The sequence below is a fragment of the Xiphophorus couchianus genome, chromosome 14, assembly GCF_001444195.1.
Source record: "Xiphophorus couchianus chromosome 14, X_couchianus-1.0, whole genome shotgun sequence".
Classification (NCBI taxonomy): domain Eukaryota; kingdom Metazoa; phylum Chordata; class Actinopteri; order Cyprinodontiformes; family Poeciliidae; genus Xiphophorus; species Xiphophorus couchianus.
Window position 1 is genome coordinate 5,037,677 of NC_040241.1, and position 22,286 is coordinate 5,059,962.

At 40.5% G+C, this 22,286-nt stretch overlaps 2 protein-coding genes across 5 annotated transcripts in view; one reads left to right on the forward strand and one right to left on the reverse strand.

Annotated features, from left to right (window-relative positions):
- Positions 1 to 16,912, forward strand: part of sorcs2 (sortilin-related VPS10 domain containing receptor 2) — a 311,820-nt gene extending 294,908 nt beyond the window's left edge. Inside the window, exons 15-27 of one of the 4 annotated variants that reach the window (XM_028038669.1) lie at positions 5,771 to 5,891; positions 6,065 to 6,198; positions 6,284 to 6,403; positions 7,066 to 7,237; positions 7,325 to 7,511; positions 8,708 to 8,841; positions 9,031 to 9,154; positions 10,315 to 10,427; positions 11,231 to 11,353; positions 11,444 to 11,543; positions 11,899 to 12,001; positions 12,811 to 13,110; positions 13,920 to 16,912. In XM_028038669.1, the coding sequence (XP_027894470.1) occupies positions 5,771 to 5,891; positions 6,065 to 6,198; positions 6,284 to 6,403; positions 7,066 to 7,237; positions 7,325 to 7,511; positions 8,708 to 8,841; positions 9,031 to 9,154; positions 10,315 to 10,427; positions 11,231 to 11,353; positions 11,444 to 11,543; positions 11,899 to 12,001; positions 12,811 to 13,069 (1,690 nt within the window). In that variant the 3' untranslated portion in view covers positions 13,070 to 13,110; positions 13,920 to 16,912. The remainder of the gene's footprint in view (positions 1 to 5,770; positions 5,892 to 6,064; positions 6,199 to 6,283; positions 6,404 to 7,065; positions 7,238 to 7,324; positions 7,512 to 8,707; positions 8,842 to 9,030; positions 9,155 to 10,314; positions 10,428 to 11,230; positions 11,354 to 11,443; positions 11,544 to 11,898; positions 12,002 to 12,810; positions 13,111 to 13,919) is intronic. The other 3 variants (XM_028038670.1, XM_028038671.1, XM_028038673.1) reach the window with 3 other exon arrangements.
- A 1,980-nt stretch (positions 16,913 to 18,892) lies between these two features.
- Positions 18,893 to 20,786, reverse strand: LOC114157844 (C-type mannose receptor 2-like). Its single transcript, XM_028039012.1, has 5 exons — positions 20,627 to 20,786; positions 20,159 to 20,533; positions 19,715 to 20,062; positions 19,531 to 19,619; positions 18,893 to 18,973 (listed from the first exon to the last, which is right to left on the reverse strand). The coding sequence occupies exons 1-5, from the start codon at positions 20,661 to 20,663 to the stop codon at positions 18,893 to 18,895; spliced, it is 930 nt and encodes a 309-aa protein (XP_027894813.1). The 5' UTR covers positions 20,664 to 20,786.
- Between the last annotated feature and the right edge of the window lie 1,500 nt (positions 20,787 to 22,286).

Below are 22,286 nucleotides of genomic sequence, written 5' to 3' on the forward strand. Positions count from 1 at the left end.
CTTTCCCCTCTGACATTTTACCAGATCTGATCTGGGCTTTTTTTTTTTGTTGTTGTTTTTTTTGTGTGTGTGTGTGTTTCTCCATGCTGGCTCTTTGCCAGCCAGCAACGTCCAGCGAGGTACGGCAGATCTGTGCATATTAAATAGGGTAAATGGTACACTTTAGAGCAACATGAAGTGTTATACTAAGGGTATGCTCAGATTTATGCTCATCCTTAAGGTAATTTTCTGAGCTACATTAGCCTCTCTAGCCTCTTTAGCAACTTTTGCTGGATGATAAATCGTCCCAGAAGTTATCGCGATAAACGATAATAATGTTGTTGTGAAACCGATTAATATAATTTAGTGGTAATGCCATAATAATGCAAGAACACATTCTCAAAGATCAGTAAGCTTTAAATTCTAACAAACATTTAACACTGGAGCTGGAAGACATTTTAAATATCCAAAATAGATAGACAAAACAACAGGAATGAATAAAATGAGTCATAAAGTCTCTGTAAGCAAAATTGTTCTTCAAACAATTTCTACTTGAGACTAAATCACCTGCTGCGACAGACTGGCGACCTGTCCAGGGTGTACCCCGCCTCTCGCCTGCAACGTAGCTGGAGATGGGCACCAGCAACCCTCCCGACCCCATTAGGGACAAAGGGAGAACAGAAAATGGATGGATGGATGGATGGACTAAATCACCTGAATGAAGACGTTTGTCGTCCAGTTTTTGGTAGAAAGAGAAAAACAGTTAAATCATGCAAATGGAAATTATTGAGATGATTTTAATAATACTTCATGTGGTTGATTGATTAACTGATTTATTGCTTATTGTGACAGGCCTACTGTAGCCTCACCAGAAACACGATTCCCAACAATGACTTACCCATGAATAATTACAGATTTTCAGATCTGAACAGATATCTATGGGCATTTCCGACAAACACTTCAGTTGTAAGAGCAGTCACCGGGCCGTGGCAGATAATGGTGTAAGTGGATCCTAAACTTCCTTAGCAACAGATCCCAGAAAGTCAGGACATGAGACCACATCTCCTCCACTCTCATCCTGAATAATGCCTTTGGATGTTGCTTCATCTTTATATAACGTTCTTTCATCATGATGGCATCTATTTTATGAAGTGCACCAGCTCCTCCTATCAGAAAACAGCCCCAATACATGATGCTGCCACCTCCATACTTCACAGTTAGGTTGGCACAAGCATCCCGCTTTTGCCTCCATATGTGATGATGGTCATTACGGCCAAACAGCTAAACTTTAGTTTTATCAAACCAGGGAGACATGTTTCAATACATGAACATCTTTGTCCCTGTGTGCGTTTGCAAACTTTAATCTGACTTTGTGTGTTTCTTTTTGGCTTCCTCCTCGCTGACCAGCTCATTTTAGAGAATAGGTTTTACTGTGGATGGTGACATAGCCTCATCCACAAAAGTCTATTTGCACATTTCAGACCAAAATACATTCGTTTCTGGGACTTGGAACCGTCTCTTTCCTGAGCGCTATGATGGTTGGACATTCCAATCATATCTATATTTGCGCATAATTGTTTGAAAAGGGTAACGCCACACTGTTGAGAGAGATATCAGTCTTTTGATCTGTCAGACATTAATAAAACAAATCTCTGACATATGTTTTCATTGTGGCATTTAGCCAAATAATGTTGGTAATTCAAATTTATCTAAAACAAGAGATGTTTGGTTTGATTTAACTTCAGAAAAGGTGTTTAAAAAAGGTGTATGTTTTTTTTTCTGCTTTTTGAGGTATATAAACTTCCCATTTCAACTGAACATTTTTCAGATAGGAGAATGGTATGAAGGGGATTGGGGGTGTACTTTCCCCATGGCACTGTAAATACAGTTTCTTCCATAGTTACTGGAGCTCCAAGTAAAGATGGCTAAAAAGCCTTAAATTCATGTTTAAGGAGCCAGTATCCTAGGCTCACACTGAACATTATTTTTACATCTGGCTTTTAGGTCCAGTATATTTATTCAGCAGGGAACAAATCCAATGGTAATTGGAGTTTCTTAAAACTTCTAATGACTTTTACTTTCCTTGGTGTATAAATATGATGTGACACAGAGGTCCATTTATTTTAGCTATTAGCCTACGGGCTGGACAGAGACCGCTATTTATCTCTGCAACACACAGAGTGAGCAGGAGGCTAAAGGAGATACAAAAAAATATTCAAATCTGTTGGACACTTTCAACAGAAAGCCGCTTATTTAGATCAACGGGCCTCAACGTCGATTAAACACAATCTACGTGTCGACAGATTATTTGTGGGTGATGCTCTACCATGACAAACGTAAATATTTAGAGGGAAACAAAAGATACATTTTTGGGAAAGTGCTCTAAAAGCAGGAAATGGATGATGGCGCAGGGAATCCTGGGTAAATACAGCCAAAACAAATAGCGAGTCTAACACTGGCAAGAGAAATAGCCTTTTGGTCTTTTACCAGAGACAAAAGAGAGACCCTAACCACTAAAATCTGACGTTTTTGTGCTGTTTCCTTCAGTGGTTCTTGGTGCAGCACCACCACAGGCGAGAAGGGAAACAGGTTTTGTCTTTCACGGTGGTGTTTGAAAGCGAACCGCATCAGCTTAAAATGTAGCAAATGTTGCAATTTTGGTCCCTAATCAAACCAAGTCTACCAGACTATCAGGTGTGAAAACTTTATGGCTTTTTAGCAGTAATCTTTTTATTTCCCCTCTACATTTGAGCTAGATTGATAACATAAAACCCAAATCTTTGGCAAGACTTGCAACATATTCTACTACTAAAATGGTTGATTTCTTGACAATCCTTTGGCGTTGACAACCTGGCAGAAATTCAGTAGAAAGCATCCTCAGACTATAACGTCAAACTTTCAAGACCTCATATCTCTCTCTCTCTCTCTCTCTCTTTTTTTTGGCATCTCCTCCTTTTTGCTAATCCCTCCATCAGGAAAGTTAACTGAAGTGAAACCTGTCACATCATCTCAGACTACACGGCCAGGTTCACAGATAAGGCCAATCTTTCAGCTGTAATCTGTCGAGAAGGGCAAAGAGAAGACCACAAACACTAGGACACACCAACACACGCACTCTTACACCGACAGAGACAGGAGGACAAGAGGCTTCGGCATATAGGTTCACTCACAATTACCTCCCATGTTGATGGGTTGAAATGCGCACACACACACACACGCACACACACCCACACACACACAGATGTGTGTTCCCCATCTGGCTCTGGAGAGATAGGGTCGAAGGGGAGTTGAGGGCAGCTCCTGTCTGAAAGATTAGCCTGGCTCTATTTCTTAACCATGGAGTTTCGATTTTTTGACGCCACAGTCTGCCATCCCATAATGAAGTCTTTGAGCGGTGACTTAGCACCAAGGACAGGTGGAGGGGAGGGTGGGTGTTGGTGGCAGAGCAGAGCTAATCCAGCTCTCGTACTAATGACAGCTGGTCAGATCAAAGACCGGACAGACGAAGAACGCCGATGGAAACAATGTGTCAGAAACACGCCAGATCATTATCCCAGCTCACTCTTCGTTCCCCGTTCTCCTGCAGGAACTTCTTCGCCAGAAAGATTTCCTCTGAAGCGCCTCCGCATCCGATATCTTTTGGCACCAGAAGCTCCCCCCATTAAAAAAAATAAAATGAAAAAGAACCCAACCCACGGTGGCGTTTTTCATCTGTGTTTCCTTAATGAGACGATCCGTTAATGGCCGTCGAGTTTGTTTTCGCTCGGCTCTCTTCGGAGTATTGTTTGTCAACTGACAGAGCTCTAGAGGCTCTGAAGTGCCAACTCACCACTGAAGCACCAAGATGCTAAATTAACTGAGGCTGGTGGGAATCAGATAAAGCAGTAAGTCTCGCTTTAAAAACTGGAGCGAATTAATTTTAATTTGTGTGGGAGCGGATTTGGACGGGAGAAGGAAGAAGGCAGTCAGCATAGTTTAGGAATTCATTAGCAAGTATATGTGGGCCTCTAGAAATCACTTGAGCCATTTGATTTCACCTACATTGACCATGTAGTTGATTAATTTGAAAATAAATTTGCTTAATGGAAAAATTCTAGTATTTTAATGAAAAGTTTTGGTGCTAGGATGAGGTGATTGTTTTTTTGTGGTCATATCAAAATTGTTTTGGTTTTTTGCAAAACCGCAATGGAAACGGTGTTTCCGCTTCACACGAGTCACATGATCAACAACTAGATGTTACTACTGGCGAAAACCACAAAGAAGAAAACAGGAAGTGGTTAGAGGATGATGGTACGCCATGTTTTTTAAATGACTTATTGTGTGAACTTAATCACGTGAATTTAGCTGCGTTTATTTAAAGGAAACGCCGCAACTGTAAAATTGTGTTTTTTCAACATCAGCAGAATATAGACAAAATGTGTAATGGAAACGCAGCGAGTGACAGTTAATGTACATTAATTTGAGTAAAAACTTCAGTGAGTTGATAGCAGAGCAACAGACTCGATGCCTTGCCAAAGTATGCAGGAACAATTTCATCTAATGTCACGTCAGAGCCACAAGCATCCGTTTGTTTTATCCATATTTTATATTATAGACCAGATCAATGAGGCACAATTTTGTGAGGAAGAAGTTTTTTCTCAACTCATAATCGGCTTTATACCAGAGCGGCGAGAACAGAAAGACTGGATTTTGCTTTTCCTACTTTGTGTTGCTTTTGTGGTTTCAAGGGGTTTGAATATTTTCAGACAGCAACAGGAGAGGAAATGAGGAAGCGGCTGGTATGAGTCGACAGAAACTCATCCATCACGTCGTCTTTAACGATGTCAGTGCAGGCGGTATTAGTCATGCTTGCTTTGCTCTCCTCATCAAGGTGATGGTGGGCCACCGCTGGCAGACTAACATATGCTGGAGTCACTGACTTGAGTCACATCAGTCTGTTTTTAGAAGCAACGCTGCAACCGCAACGGGAAGACAGCTTACTGTAGCTCCCGAATGGTGACAGGGCCTGTGTTGGATTATAGAACAGCACCATCTAGTGGAGGGATGCCACGTGTGTGTCAGGGAGGCTTTATTACTCTGGAGCTGAGTGGTATCATTTTATGACAATTTTATCAGGGAAATTGTAGACAGGACTAAAAAAAAAAACAAGTGTAAATTTCTGCCAAAAAATATTTAGATTAATCTCAGAAATTTTCTAGACGAAACTTGGAACATTTCTGAGTTTCTGACAGAAGAAACTCAAGATATTTTGAGAATAATTTCAGAAATGAAAATGTTCACATTTGCAGTTTTTCAGTGTTATTTCTGCGTACTCCGGTAGCCAGGCAACAACCTTTTATTGATGAATTTGCTTTTGTGTCTTTGTGCAAAGACTATAAAATAAGTCTAAAATTTTCTGGGAAAAGTTCATACATTTTAGATTAGTCTCAGAAATGTTCGAGAAAAAGTTGAAAACCTTTGACTTCTGAAACACTAGAAAATTTCTTGAGGTTAATCTCAAAATTGTAGTTTTTTTTCTAGCAAATTTTTGACATTCCAAGCTCAGAAATGTCCAAGTTTCTCTCTAGACAATTTTACTGATTAATCTCAAAAGGTACTTCTCTATTCTTTGCTTTTCTTATCTACACCGGCCCAAATACGCCATCGTACGTTTTCTTATTGAAGCTCTTTCTTTTTATCTTGATACTTTTTAATTATTGATGAATAAAAACTAAATTATGGAAGGACAGATAAAGACCACTCTGCCCTGAAGTAACAGTAAATAATATTGAATGTGTGTGTGTGTTTTCAGTGTGTTTGGCCACATCAGCTACAGGTCAGACTGGGAGCTGGTCAAAGTGGACTTCAGGCAGTCTTTCCCCCGTCAGTGCACTGAGTTGGATTACGAGTCCTGGCAGCTCACAGACCTGCAGGTAAATCACACTTAAAGCCACGAACACAACATTTGTTTTATTTCCCCCTATAAATACAGCTATTTAATAGATTTTCTGACATCTAAACTATTTTTGAGGATGTAGGAGTGGAGATAAAACGTTATCGTGTTAGCTCGTGTGAATGTTTTTCGGTGCGCTCGGGTCGCCCTCAGGGGGAAAAGTGCATTATGGGACGAGAGCGGACCTTCAGGAAGCGGAAGGACAGCGCGTTCTGCGTGAAAGGAAAGAGCTACACCTCGGCTCTCACCGCCTCGCCCTGCCAGTGCACCGACAGCGACTTCATCTGGTGAGCGGGCCACTGAGAAAAAATGAAACGCACAAAAACAAAGTCTCTGATTGTAACTGTGCCTCTAACCGTTGTGCACATGCAGTGATTACGGCTTTGAGCGCTCCTACACGGAGGGCGATCGATGCTTCCCAGACTTCTGGTTTGATCCCGAATCCCCCCCAGAGAGCTGCCACCTCGGACAAAACTACCAGTCTAGCACTGGGTACGTTTCGTATTTAATAAAAAAAGCTTGTGTTTGTTTGTTTGTTGTTCTTTTACCCCTAATTTCATGTTAATGAGACCAACACCTAGTGGCAGCAACTCAAATTTTGAAGCAAAAAAGGGGGAAAAAAATCAGATTTTCTTTTTTACATGATGTGTTTTTTTTGTTTGTTTAGCTAATGTTGAGCAATAAATGACATCACTTAGTGTTTAATTGTCTATTATTAATCAGTGCGCTGGAGTAGTTCTGTCATTTATTTTGAGATATTTTCCATTCTCAAAGTTTAATTCCTGATTTTCTGGGGGAACAACTTCATTTTTTAAAATGTCTTTCTATATGACAACCATTCCTTCTTGTTTTGGATGCCGTGTACCCGGACTAAGTTTTTTCCAGTGGTGATATATTACTGAATTACTGAATGAGTTGAACATTTTTAGTACAGGGTTTATTTCTGTACTGAGCGACAGAGACAGCTTAAGGTCAAATTCCTGATGCGTTTTTGGACAATAAGTAGCTTAGACTTAGCTAAAGTCTGAAAGTAGCAGAAACCAGAGTGGCTTTGACCAGACAGACGTTTATAATACTTAGGATATTAGCTGTTAGCTTGTTTTTACGGTCGCTTAGCATTTTTTTTTCTTTCATTGTTCTCCATTGTGTTTCAGCTACAGGAAGGTGATATCGAACTCTTGCGAGGGAGGCCTCGACAAACAGCAGAGCGCTAAACAGCACAGCTGTCCTCTGCTGCCCCCTAAAGGGCTGAAGGTCGGCATTAAAGGCCAGATGCTGGCCGTGGCCCCTGGCGATGACATCACGTTCATCGTCCACCAGGAGCAGGTGTCGTAAAAAAAAGCAGACTTCTCCCTTCTTCTCCCTCCGGCATTTCCTCTGCAACCGGCTTACGGGTCGTTTTGCTCCCAACAGGGCGACACGAGCAGCACCAGGTATCAGGTGGACCTCGGCGACGGCGTTCGAACAATTTACCAGAACCTGACGGTGACTGACGAGCCCATCCAGCACCGCTACGAAAAGCCCGGCGTTTACAAGGTGACGGTGAAGGCGGAGAACATTGCGGGACACGACGAGGCCACCATGTACATCCAGGTCACAGGTCAGTGTTTGACCTACTCTGTGACCTTTAAATTGAACGTATTTAGTCGGTGTTTTATTCCTTTCCTCAGTCTGACAGCTGTCTTTGTCAGAGGCATTAAACCTAAATGCTTCATTCCTTCTTTTATTCACACCTGGGAGTGTTCAACATCGCAGCAGAGACAAATAAACCTGTGTAGCAGTCAGTAAAATAAATACCACTTTTCAGCAACATCGTTCCTACAAGGAAATGCTGAAATAAAAAATACAAAACAGGTTTGAGGAAGTAAAAAGTCTAGGAAGTTATTAAAAGCTAATGCTAGCATTCTAGCAATTCTGGATGAACAAAATGGAAACGTGTGCAGTGACTCCTGATTGTTTCCATATTGTAGAAAAAATGATGTAAATCAGTTAAGTAAGATATTATGTCCTGAGTTTTCACAACAATTTGACTTTTTTTGCAGTTTATAAAAAAAAATCAAACCTCTAGACTCGAGTTTTTCAAAGTCTTGGCCGCCAGGGGGCGCTAGTTGAGCCTCAGAAGCTTGGAGGAAAGATGAGGAAGAAAAAAAGCTAATTTTCTCATTTTAAAATTACATTTTTTAAAGAATACAATCAAATATATTTACCAATTATTATAAAATTTAAGCTAAAATAAGTTATTGAAATGCTCAGCTTTCTGATTGGCTGCCTGTCAAACTTATCAAGCTGCTCTGCTCCTCAAGCCAGCAAGCGCAAAATGGACAAGTTTGTGAAAAGAGATAGACCAAAGGAACAGAACAGAACTCATTGCCTACTAAAACCAGAAGGCATGAGGCAGCATTTATGCTAAACAAATATTAAATAGTGAATAAAAGTGAGAAAAAGCAAAGAAAAACATTCCAAAAGTCCATGAGCCGCGGAAATGCCGCCACGTTCTTTTGAAAGAGGTGCCGTTTGATCTAAAGTGTCTTTATTTTTTCACCAGTCAGATCGTCCAGCGTTCCTGTTCAGTCCTTTTTATGCGTCACTGTGACCTCAGGCAACACGTTGAACTCAAATTGACCCGCTGTGCTCATCGGTGTGTAAAGACGGCAGGGGACACGGTGTCAGTCTTGCTGAATGTGGCTTTTTACGTTTAAGTGTAACAGCTGGTCAGTAGAACCAGTAGAGCAGCGAGGGATTTTCCATTCAACAGTTTTTTGAGTGAATAAAAACCCCCAACTATTTCCTGTGCAGAGCCTCTGCAGGAAGTTCACCTGGAAGCGGTTCCCATCGCCAGGAGAAACCATGTAGTCAACCTGACGGCCATAGTTCTTCCCACTACAGCCAACCTGACCGTCTTCTACTGGTGGCTCGGCGACGGCCCTAAGGTAAAGTTGGAAATGCGAAGTATATCAAACCTCATTTTGGCATATTTATCGTAGCATAACGATTTAATAATGTTTGAATGTATAAAAACTAGGTGGATTGATTATAAGGTTTAACACCTAAGTTCTTGGTGTGCTAGTTTGTCTTGTTCTTCCTGTCGTGTAGCTAACATTTCTCCCTCTCTCTCCCAGCCCAAACTGACCCTCCAGAACAGCCTTTTGACCCGTTTCCCCGAGAGCGGAGAGGTTTCCGTCACCGTCCAGGCGTCCAACGGCCGATCCATGGTGCAGGACACAAAGATCGTCAGAGTCTATGGTAAGACAATTAATATCTTACACTTAATGAAGCGTCAAGGTAACAATGGTTGCGTGTGTTTTTCCATAATAAGGGACTTAGCTTAGCTTTGTGGCCACGTAATACTAGATTGGTTTACTTAATAACTTTAAAACAGTGTCTGTTTAGTATTACATTTGCAACCATTTCAAACAGCGGTGTCCATATTGCGGCGCGGGGGCCTTTTGCAGCCCTCTGGAGAATTTTTGCACAGCCACCGACCTCAACGCAAATAGGTGGTTGATGCAAATAGATGAGTTTTCATCTTGCAGTGCAAGATTTTTACACATAAATAACTTACTAAAAAAAAAAAGAATTTTTTAAAAGATAAATAACAAATTACTAAACAAAATCAAGATGTTTTTTTTTTTACAGATGAATAATATCACGTTTTAAAAAATCAAGTTTTGTTACAGATAAATAACATCTTCACAAAATGAGTCAGGATTCTTTTACTGGTGACCTGTTGTGTCATAACTCATTCGTGCACAACCTTTTTTTTTATGTTTTGTATCTGTAATTAATTTAAAAAAAAAATTGCTTTCATTTATTATTGAGCAGATAAACTTATCAAAAACGACACAAAATGTTTGTATTGAAAACCTTTTTTGGCCCCTGAGAGCTTTTCAGTGTAACAAGTTTGGATGCCGCTGATCTAACTTTTTACATTTGAGTCCTTATTAAAGAGAAACAAATTCAGTGGTAATTTTTCATAGCAGTTTTTGTTCATCTTGTACAGCCCTGAACAGAGCTGCATGATATAAAATCTTGTTTTGCATCAAAAGCTGAGTTGTAGCCATGTAGCTCATAGGTGTTTTGTCTGTACATTACCACTCTGCACGGCTATACACGTAATTTCACATCAAGTCTGCTTTTTTTTTTTCACTGCGTCTCTGATCCCATTCGGTTAAATGACGCCACTTTGATTACACTTCTGCCGGCAACCTGCTGCCATCTGTTAGCGCCGGCAGCGCCGCGGAAACGCGCAGACCGAAACTACGCCACGTGTTTCCTCCGAGGTGATTGGCAACGAGGCGCGTCTGTCCGCTCAGAGCAGCAGCTGTGGGGTTTTGGGTTGTGTTTTGCTGGGGCCCGATCGGGTGTTGGTCCTAACGGACGTGGCCGACTCGCTCTCCTTCCAGACAACTTCCAAGTCATCCCGCTGAGCTTCAGCAGGAACCTGGACCGTTTCAACCCCAACATCCCGGAGTGGAGGGACGACGTCGGCCAGGTGGTCACCAAGCTCCTAGCCAAGGTTCGATCCCTTCACTTCACCTCATTTCCAGTCATTTTCTTTGTTATAGACAACGTTGATGTTTCCGCTGGATCACTTGGTTGCTTTGCAACGAAGCGAGACGAAAGCTTAAAAACAAAATTTCAATGGTTGATGGTGATGAAGTATGAAAGATGACCAGGAGAAGTGTTGCTATGTCCTTTATTGTTGGATTTTTGTCGTCTATTTGCCCAATTTGACAAAATGTGTTATCAGTCCAGCAGCAGCGGCTTTATATATTTTTCAGGGCTACAACTAATCGATTATTCTGACGATTAATCAAATGAAAGAACTGACACAATCTGCATATTTTTCATTATCTACCAAAGCTTATTTTTATAATATGAGAAAAACATTTTAAAAATGCAAATAAACAAATAACTCTATTCCCTTTTAACTAAAAAGAATTGCCTAAAATGCAATACCGTAGCATCAACATAGTGAACGCTGGATCATTTGTAGCAAATGATGAATCTGCAGCAGAGGATTGATCTGTTGACTAATTTTTAGTCAATAATTGGACAGCAGGAGGCATTTTACGGGAAAAAACTACTCCACTTCAAGAGAAGCTTAGAACATATGTACAGACAAGGAAGGTTTTTTCATCTTTGTGTAGTTTTAGCTTAATTACTAAATTGCTGTAAAAATTTTCAAATACGTTGAGCTGAAATTTGAGACACGGCAAAGCTGAGCAGTTTTTATTTTTTTGTAGAATGTGTGATTGTTGTGCTGTCGGCTTCCTGCTGACCAGCCTTACACCGTTCTTTGTGACCACATGTCCTCAGACCACAGGCGTACCTCAGGACTCTCTGGTTACCGTGGTGAACCCAGGCCTCCCCACGACGGCCGACCTGTACGTGTTGCCGCTGGACTCCAAACCAGCCAAGGGCAGCGTATTAGTAGATAAGGTAGATCCACACAGACCCGCGCAGTTTCTCCCAAAACATAAAGACCCGTTGAGTGTAATCGCAGCTCTAATGCAACGTTCTCTTTCTTAGCGTATCCCAGCGGTGGTTCAAGCGGTCAGCGACAAGAACATCAGCTTCATGGTCCGAGGCACTCTGCGGGTGTTGGTGATGTTGGCCGACCCGAACGCAGGTAGACCCTGAAATCTACCGACGCTTTACTTTGTGTTTGTTTCCACTGTAGTTTATCATTCAAGCTATAGCAAACAGCATGCTAATGATTATTTCCATTGAAGAGGTTTAATTGCTAATGACTCGATAGCTGCGGCGGCAGAGAGTGGTGCGTTCACCAGACGTTCCCAAACACAAATAAAACCCTTTCCCTGTTGCGACCCAATGAATCGTCTCCACTTTGAGGCCGCCGTGCTGTCCTGTTCTCCCAGACACCTCTCACACTTTCTCATCAACACTAGCAAGTTTCTGCTTTTGCTTCTACGTGACGTCGGTCCCTTCTTCTCTGAAACCTGCGCATTTGTTTGTCACTCTAGGCTACCACGGAGCAGCCGGAGGTCCAGGTGTCTGGGCGCTGGCTGTCATATTCCTAATAAGCGTCGTTGGCACTGGCTCGTTCATTCTGTACAAGTTTAAAAGGTGAGCTCTGTCCTGGTGTGAAGTCACTTCCTGTTGGTCTGCACTCGACCACAGCCAGTAGCATGATCTGAGTTTTAACACAAAACATCTACTTTCTTGACGTATGAAAGGCTAATTATATTTATAGATACACAAACCTATTTGGAAATCAAAAAGACAATGGCAGCAGTGAAGTAGTTTTTCAAAGGGTGTTGCAGTCCGGCCTCATTCAGAGAGGTCATGGAGGTCGTGGTGACATCACCCCACCTCCCAGTGACAGAGGAATCAGAAACACGTTTACATAAGACAAGTTGGACGTTTGTTAACACTAAATAAAGGTCTTGTCATGATTCAGTTCCAAGAATGTATGTTAAAAAATGTCTTCAATCGGAGGCTTCTTCAAATGCACTGTAACACAGACTGCTACAGGAGATCTCTCCTGCCCCACAGCCATTACCAACTACAACAAATGCAAATAATTCTACAGAATAATTGAATTTTTGCAGCAGATTTTTATAGTTTTATTAAATTTTGTTTGCTTGATTCAAAAGCATTATCTGAAACCCGCTGGTAACCGTTGCTTTATTGCCCAAACTATTGCCCCCCTTCTTCCTACCACACACTATAGTTTGCATGAAATTTAGCGTCGATAACAAGATCTTATGAACTGCATGCACTTTTAATTTATTTCCCCCCACAACAGTAGCTCACTAATGACACCACAGCCCCTGAGCGCGGAACACGAATATCCACCGAAAAGTCACCTGTATGAAAACCTGCCGTTCGGTTCTCCAGCCCAGTCTCATTAAAAACAAACCACTATCCCACAGTCCTTGGCCTAGGACTGAGGACCCCTATCCTCCACTGTTTTTCAGAAAGCTCCCCGGCAACCGCAACATCTACGCCCAGATGCACAACGAGAAGGAGCAGGAGATGACCAGCCCCGTCAACCACAGCGAGGACACGCAGCACATCATCCAGGGCGAGGAGTTCATCGACGACGACCTGGACTCGCAGACTCTAGGTAACGCGGGAGGCAGCCCCGCCTTCCGTTCTCTTATAAGGACTACCACTAACCACTGCTACTAAAACAGCCAGGCCACTAACTCCAGCAGCTAACACACACCAAGGTACTGAATGACTTCACCCGTTTTCTTTTAATATTTTAATGTTGTCAGTCTGTTTTTTAAGGCACTTCAGTCAATTGATTATATGTACAGGTGCATCTCAGTAAATAAGCATGTAACCTATTTAATTTCAATTAATTATTTAGCTTAATTTCCCTAATCAATAAAGTATTTTTGAATTTAAAAAAAGTTGTGTTGGTTTTTTTTAAGTTTTGCTTGTGCTTGTGTTTTACAACTCCACTTTTTCCTTCCACTCAACTTCCCGGTTGTTGTGGCAGTGTGCAGAGAACCGGCTTCATCAGCGTGACTTTTTGAGGTTTGCTCTATTTGTGCATGGTATCGGTGACTGCTAAAAAAAAAAAAAGGTTTTATTAGTCTTATGGATTATTCAGATTTTTCAAAAAACTTTGAATTTGGGAGTTTTTCTTAGACGTGAGCCGTAATCATCAAAAGCAGAAGCAAATCATCAATAAATACTTGAAATACGATGATCGTGTTTATCCTTTTTCAAAATAAAAAATCGAAGCAAATTAACTTTGCAGTGAAATTTATTGACTTGTGAATCATTTATTGAGATGTGCCTGTAGTTTTAGCATGCTATGCTACATAGTTAAATGCTTTCTTGTATATGACTGATGTTTATTTGGTTGAGATGTGTGTTCACATGGTTACACTCTTTTGTTTAGAAAACTCCACAAAGTACCGTTTACACCCTTCAATGTGATTTCTGCAGTTCATTTGTTAGCCTATTGTTAATTCGTTTGCACATGTTGTTTTTTTTGTTCTCCCTCGCCCCCCGACCTCGTCTCCAGGCAACCACTCAGGTGTGATCCTGAGCATCAACTCCAGAGAATTACACGGTTACCTGAGCAGCTGATGGCTGACGGGGCAACGCTGACGGGCTAGCCCAGCCTAGCCGAGCCAGCTAACAAGCACAGGGACTCTGACTTCCTCTTCCTCCCCTCCCCCGCCTCTCTCTCTATCTCTCTCTCTCTTTTTTTTTTTCCATCCACGTTGGAGACATCAGATCTACCTGACAGCCTCTTCCAACCCAACGTTTTGGCGATCTGTTTGAATTTTTTTGTATTCCACGTCCCTTTCTTCTCCTTTTCAGTTCGTCTCAGCTCTGAAGAAGTGTTTAAGGTTCATCTGTTAATTTATGTATCAGTGCTTCAAAAATGTGCTGAAGTAGCACAACCTCCCTTACTGGTTTTAACTGATGAGATGGTTGATCGGTGGAGGCCAGCAGCGACTGAAATCAGGCCTCGCAAAAGTCTTACCTTTACCTAAACCTTTATTATTAATATTTGTCATGTTGCAGCTATGAACTTGACTTAAATCGTTACTTGGACTGGGCCACTCTTAACGTGTGCGTTCCTGTAAACCGTCCCGTTGTAACTTCAGTGGTAAGAAGAATGTCTTTCCTAATGTCACAGGCTGTTTTCAAAGCCTACGATTTTTTTTTGTCGCCGTTTTTATCTGCTCCAGTCTTTCCCTTTGCGGCGTCCCCCACAGCATGACGCTGCCGCCGCTATGTTTCCTGCTGGCGCGATCAGAGAGATGAATTGTTTTCCTTCTACTTCACATTATGCAACAATTTAAGTTGGTGTGTTAATAATACATTGAAGTTTGTGGTTGTAATGTGCCCAAATATAGAGCTTTGAAGGGGTAGAAATACTTTTCCGAGGCACCGTATGGTTATGTTTGAGCCATGCTGGGGTAGTGATGTTAAATGAAAGATGAGCCCGCTTTTAGTCCTTTACTTACTTTTCTTCTCCCCCAAAGTTAGCACTCCTCTCTTTTTACAAGGCAATAATAATCTCAATGGAATGTACAGTATAATAAAAACCCTTGTGAACTTGCATCTGAAGGCAATAAGCACGCAAACACAAGAGGGCGGTGTTGCACTTTTTTGGAATTTCCACTCACAGGTACTTCTCACCTCCTTGGGACTACACCATTATGTCCACATAGCTTTGATCTTTCTTTTTTTTTTTCCCCCCCTTTTCTACGTCACCATTGTTCCGGATCCTTGTTTAAAATCGTATGAATATCGATGTGCGGTGTTTCAATTGAGTATCGGCTCTCGTCTGTCCCATGGTGCCTAAGACGGCAGACTTCGATCTGCTCTGTGACATTTCTCTGCCATCATGTTATTTGTGTTTTAACTCTCCCGCGGTCAAACAGCGGGCTGGGACGGGCGACGAGAGGTTCCTGAAACCATAAACACACCACACACACACAAAACGTAAAAAGCTCGCGGCTTCTTAATCGGCCCCATTTCTGACCGCGGGAGCGTTAAAAATGAAAAGAAGAAGAAGAAAAAAAAAAAGAATGGCCCTTTCTGTTCCTCCTTACACGTTGTAGGTCGGAGCGGACTCTGTCCCCTGGAGACGAAGGTTGCGACATGAGGAGAAAGGGGGGGTAAGTCGACGTATTCTGTATCAGCCTATATTAGGCGTAGCCCACGGTGAAATCTTGTCTCTTTAAAGGTTTGGTTTTGTTGTATGTAAATGTGTAAATATGAACAGCGATTTCCACTTTGTATATATTCCCATCAACGTGTGTGTTTGTGTTTTACACGACTACCAAAATAAATCTTTTTTTTTTTTTTCCCCCCCTTTCTCCTTCTGTATTGATTCGCCAATGGCTTTCCTAATGACGATATTAAAAACAAATGTTTTCGGTTTCGATGTCATCGCTTGCTTTCCCTGTATCCATTTTCAATATGACTGTTTTCGGATCAGGAATATTTCACACTTATCGCTAACTGGAAGTAAGACTGTCATCTCCAAAAGGCGCTGACAGCTACTGTATACAGTCATTATTATGTATATGGATATTTTTGATACACGAGTTCATTTTCTTTTTCTGTTGACCTCTTGCTGATGACTTTTTGTGCGATTGCTTGCACTAACTGGTTTTACGAAGTATGACACAGTCCAATGAAAACCTTATGTTTGAAGGCCTTTGCAGGCCACCAATAACCAGCAGCAGCTGTGTTTCCACTGACCATAACATTTTGAATTAGAAAAATAAATTCGCTTAATGGAAACGCGAAACATTTAGAGAAAGAAAAGAAAAAAAATCATGTTTTTTGCTAGAAAACACTGGAGCTATGATGAGGTGGTCTTCTGACCAAACTATGAAAAATATTATTTCACAACACTTCAATGGAAAAACATTTTTTTACCCATCACATGTTTATGTTATCAATAATCGGATGTTACAACTGATGGAAAAGACGAAGAAGTGGTAGAAGGATGATGGATGATTTTTAATAAACAAACTTAATTTACTTGATTTAAACCGCTTTCTTATTTAACGGAAACACCGAAATTGTGAAATTGTCTGTTTTTTTTGTGTTTTTTTTTAAGACATTAGCTAACATTAGGTTTTGCGCACATCTGTTACGGAAACGCAGCTACTGTTGTCACGAACACTCTTGGGGTTTATCACGTATTGAATACGGCACATTACATTCGCTTGTTTACACCTTGGATCATCTTTTGTACATATATTCTGCTCATGTTCCAGTTAGTTTTCGTAGTGAGGTGTCGTCATTGTATCAATGTTCCTTTAAGCAAGAAGGGGGGAACGTGAGGGGTTGTGATATTCCACTGTATTAGTCCAGTGAGTTTCACGGATGATGACACTGACGTTGTGATTTGTACCACGCTGCTTTTTTCTTTGGTTGCGTTTTCTATTCGCTGGTTTGTTTGATCTCTTCGTTTGTGTGCTGTCTCTTCAGGAAGCCTAATGCACTGAACCTGCATCCTGAAATAAATCACTCCCATAACTTGTACGTGTGTCTGAACTTTATTGGGTCAATCAGCCTTGTGACCTGGTACCGTCGCACGGGCATCTATTTGGTACAGTCCAACAATAGTCAACAATAGTCGTCCCCCCACCCCCGAGATGAAACACATTTTTATAATTATGTAACTTTATAAAAGTAAATTGTAAAATTGGGAATTTTTTTCCCCCTGATATTATAATTATATCACAAAAGTTTGTGGTGTTTTGATAATCAAAAACTTTTTTTTTGTTGCTTTTTTTCAAATGTACATTTATTGATGCTTTGGTGGGACAAACAGTGCAGAAACTGGTAAAAAAACAAAAAAACAATGTCAATTTGGTTTTTATATAACATCATTAATTCTAATTTATTGAGACACCTATAAGTTAAAATTCTTACCAGAAATTTTACAAGATCACCAATACATGATAAGTGTCCACCTCTACTGCATAGCAATGTTAAAAATTGAAACCATGACTAGTCCTATATTACAGACATAAGTATAAACATAGGAACAATTATGTTGGAAAAAAAAAACCCGACATATTTACTAGGCCGTTGACAGTGTCTGAAACGCGCAGGTGATTAATAAATGATTAGACAAATTGACCTAATTTACAGGTGGTACAGAGGAAATGCCCTGGAGGAGATCCTGGGGTCCAGGGGCTCAGTGTACGGGGAAAAGTTAGGACAATTCCAAGGGATCTTGACTGACGGGGGGACCCACATAAAAGTTTTTTTTTTCCTCATTGTGCCCCAATTTATTTCTATTTCTGTCAATTACAAAATTAATCGTATCGTGTTTTTGAAATTGTTTGTAGTAGTAAAAATTAAATGCTGCCCCTCCCAGACCAAAAAGCACACGTTCATATTTGCACTGAACCCCCCTGGATCTGCATGAAATGGTTCGTTCCTGCTTAGCGCGCTTCACGGTGACGGTGTTCAGCAGCAGTTAGAAAAAGTCAAGAATGACTGTGGCAGTAACTATGCTGCCAAAAAAAATAAAGTCACGTTTTCAAAGGAAGAGAGAGAGAAAAAAGACAAGAGTGTCAATTTGTAGCCGTTTTTCTCCAAGAAAGGTGAGTAGACCGTGAGATTATCAACCATTTAGCATAGTTAGCTTAGCTACAGACTACTGTTTGCCTCCATTTCTCTAGCATTTAATGAAGGACAGGAAAAGAATTACCAACATATCCATATATTTCACTTGTACCTGCACCTTTTACAACACTTAACAACAGAGGAACCAGTCAGCAGCAGCTCTAGACCCGATACCAGCAGAACTCCTCTTTTGTCCCAGTGAAAAAGGTGAGCAACACTGTGCTTAGTGACGAGCTAGTTAGCTTCATTCCAGGGAGTGTATAGGCATTTCTCTAACTTTGGTTTTTTCAGAATTACACAACAAAAATATATTTATTACTGACAGAAATTCAAACAATCTTTATAAAAATGATAATAAAAAAAATCAACCTCCTGTCTGGCCTGATCCAGTCCAGACAGTCCTGCTTTAGCTTGCATTTATTCCCATGTCCCTCTTGACCTGTCCCCTCATAAGAGAAATTATAGTTGCACTATGTAGCTTTTATGATTCCTGTTGCAGCAAAGAGAACTCCTCTGCCAGTTTCTGATGCAGATTGTTCTTTTCAGCTCTAAGGGAATTGATAAGAAACTGAAATTTGGGTTTTTGTGATTATTCAGTGAAAATCAAAGAGAAATAAAAAAAATGAATCTTTTAAATATATCGTCTGTATATAATGAGATTAAAATAACATACTAGTTTCACATTTCAAATAAGTTACTGGATTCAATCCAGATTTGAATTATGCTATCTACGGAGAGCCATTCAAATTCAAAAGAATACCTTACTGAATGGTCACTGTTGGAAAGACTAAAGTGTCTTTACTGTACATTAGAAGTCCAGCAGATCACGAGTCACATGTGACTAAACTGTCTCCAAAACAAGAGTGGAAATCTGTAGTGTATATTCTACAATTCAGTCTTTTTCTTGTCCTTCTTTGGCTGCTCAACGAACTTCAACGATGCACTTTCGCTTAATTTTTCCTGGAGCTGCAAGAGAAAAATAGTTGGCAGTTTTTCAAAAATCTCATCAGAACTTGGGTTTTGGAGGCAATCTTTGAGGAATCACTAGCTACGTTTCCATTAAAAATGTGCACAAAACGTTGCCCAATATTCTGCTAATGTTGAAAGAAAAACACAATTTCGCAGTTGCGGTGTTTCCATTAAATGAGAAATGCAATTAAAATTATGTGTGAATAACTTTAGCTTGAGCAACAAGTCATTAGTAATCATGCCGTGACGTCACCTTCCTCCCACTTCCTGTCATCTTCTTCATATTTTCCACCAGTAATATTCAGTTGTTGGTCATGTGACTCGAGTGATGTGAAAAAAGTGTTTTCCTTTGCACTTTCTGTCCGTATCGCTAATTTTGACATGGCCAAAGGAACCACCTCATGCTAGCGCAAAACCTTCTTATTGAAAAACGTCTGTTTTTTTTCAAAATTGCCATGTTTCCTTTAAGTGAATTTATTTTTGTAATTCCAATTTGTGCAATTATACAGTCAATGGAAACGCAGCTAGTAACTTGTGTGCCACAAAACACTTGCCTTCCTCAGGAGTTGGGCTTTCTGTTCGGGGTCACTCAGATTCAAAGCACCTGTTGATGTCAGTTTTATCTTCACTATTCTCTTCATCACTAGTTGAAGAAAACACACATTCGTTTGCAATTTTATCTTGAAAATTTCCTTCCTAAGTCAGTCATTTGTTTTACCAGAGAACGGTAAAACTCACCTTTGAACGAGTAGCACACAAACGGCAGTCGTGTTTGACAGGGTAAAAACTTCCATTTTGCAGATCTTGCCTTAGACGTAGCTCCACATATCCGTGCGTCAGAACCAATAAGATTCGATATGTGATCCCAGTTGCTGAACCCAAAGCTACTCTTATCAGACCAGTAAATGTTTTCATCTCTATATAGACCAGTCCATGCCCAGTATCCAGTCGGTACCAGGGTTTGAACCCATTGGTTTTCTTTGATGTTCCCGATTGTGGCCAGGTCTGTGAAGTTGTGCCGGCAGTACGTCCGAGCATTGGACCAACTCATTGCTTCATCTACAGCCACAAACTCAGTCGTACCTGCTGTGTATGAAGTTAAGACAACAGAACGATTAGACAGTGTGGTAAGATTACAATCTCAATTTCAAAAACAAACTTTATTCACCACTGAAATGTTACCGTTATAACAAACAAATGGGAATTTTTTCGCACAGTCGTAGTCCCACCATCCTCCATTGTCTCCAATGCACACACAGAACTGATTGGCTGAAATAAAGTCGGGATCGTAATCGGAACTCTCCCAGTTTCTGTACTGGGACCCGACACTGTTCAGTAGGCCAGACCACGTCCAGTTGATATTGCTGTACAGACCGATCCAGACGTCGTCATCAGCAGACGAAACGATGTCGAGGAATTGCTTCACGTCTTTAGAGTTTCCGATGGTAGCCAGGTCCGTGTGGTGCTTTCTGCAGTATCTCTGAGCCTCATCCCAGTTCAGGAACTTTTTGACAAAGTAGTACTGACGTTCCTGGCACAAGGAAAAACTGAGCAAGGCTAGAAAAATATAGCAAATCTTTAGATATTTAAAATCTTATTACATCTTCTACAGTGTCATTAAAAAATATATAAAAGGTTAATAAATTGTACCTGATAGAATCCAGGCTGCCAGCAGGAAACTCTTCATTGTGATGCTGCACTGTACTCTGTTACAGTGAAGCCTTCAATAAAAAAAAGGTCTGTTTATGCAAAGCATCACAGCGAGGGCGACTGCATGGTTAGGAAACAGCAGACAGTTTGGAGCGCTCCAGGGACACCAAGAAGGATTAGTCTTGATTTGGAAATAATCCAATCCATATGCAGTTCAGAAATGGACATGGAAATAATTCACTTTGCAAAGAGCTGACTGGAGTTGAACATGACGCACAGAGGGGGAAGTGGAGCATTAGCATAATCTAAAAGGGGCTGATCTGGTACACACAAACACACAACATAAAATACGTGTTGGCAGATCCTGATGCAAATAAACCAGCCTTAACAAGGACAGTTTTTACCTAGGATTAAGATCTACAGTTCCCAGTTTAGCATGCGGACAGACATACAGCCACGTCATGGAGTCATGGAGTTTGTTGATTTTCTGCTAATGTCAAAAAAGCCCAATTTTTGCATTTGTGGTGTTTCTGTTTAACTCTCGCTCCCTGAAAATACAATGGGAAAATGGAACACGAGCGATCCGGTGCATGTTAAGGTTAAATAAGAAATTAAATTAAAATCACACTTGAATAAGCTTGTTCACACAATAATTTACTAAGAATCAAGGATGTTAACAGTTCCATAAGATATATTCATCATCTGGCAGCCATGAGACAAGATGTTGACGTCTTATTCAGGCATTAGAGCAACAAGCTCCTTATATTTGAGAGTGACTACATATGTGGCGTTTTGGGTAAATTGTAATCAGCAATTTTATATACAGTCACATCCTGAGCATCCCGCTGGATACGTCAAAGGAATATTTTCCAGAATGGCCAACAAATGGAGTGACTGCAGGAGCAGCTGCTCTGTTGATCTCACGAGGAGTGAGCTACTGATCACTCAACTTTGAGTAGACCTGTTCAGAGTTTTACAACAGCACTTTGAAAGACAAAGAGTTACTCACTGCAGCAAGCAGTAAGAAAAAGTATACTTGGAAAAGGAAGTAACTCAATAAGGAAGAGAAGGAAACCTGTTGAATGTTTAAATTCAGTCTTACTCCACACACAGGAGAAACACAAAGGTTTCTAAGTATTCCCAAAATTGTTAAGGGAATGAGTAATGTATGTACTATTTTCTTATTTGGTAGACTGCTAGACACGTTTACAAGTGTTTTTGTTATGTTTTTTTGCTTAGATTTTTCCTCTGTAGGGTAAAAATGTCATAAGGGTCCACAAAGAGAGTTCCTACAACAAGAACAGGTATGCTTACACTACGTTTATTAACTTCTCAACTTATTTAGTTTACATTTTAAAAGTTCAGTATTGCAAAGGTTTTTTTTTACTATTATTTTATATACGACTAATTGCTTTCTGGATCTCCCATTTACAAAAAAACACATAAAATATGAGTCGGGCAACTTGGGCCATGTTGGTCTTGGCCCTGAAAAGCTTATATATTTTCATTTATAGAAATAAATGAAAATATGCTTAAGAAAGGAAATCTCAAAAAATGTTCTTAGTGTAGGATTAAAAAAAAAAAACTGGTCATCATTAACTCCAAAAATCTTTAACTTATTAATGTCATACAGAGTTAGTGATTGATTAATTTGATTTTC

Excerpts from the sequence above, each read along its gene's own strand:
- LOC114157844 (XM_028039012.1), bottom strand. The coding sequence starts at position 20,663 with ATGAAGAGTTTCCTGCTGGCAGCCTGGATTCTATCAG. Across the intron at positions 20,534-20,626 it reads GGCAGCCTGGATTCTATCAG|CCTTGCTCAGTTTTTCCTTG; the intron begins GTACAATTTATT and ends ATATTTTTCTAG. Across the intron at positions 20,063-20,158 it reads CCCATTTGTTTGTTATAACG|CAGGTACGACTGAGTTTGTG; the intron begins GTAACATTTCAG and ends CTTCATACACAG.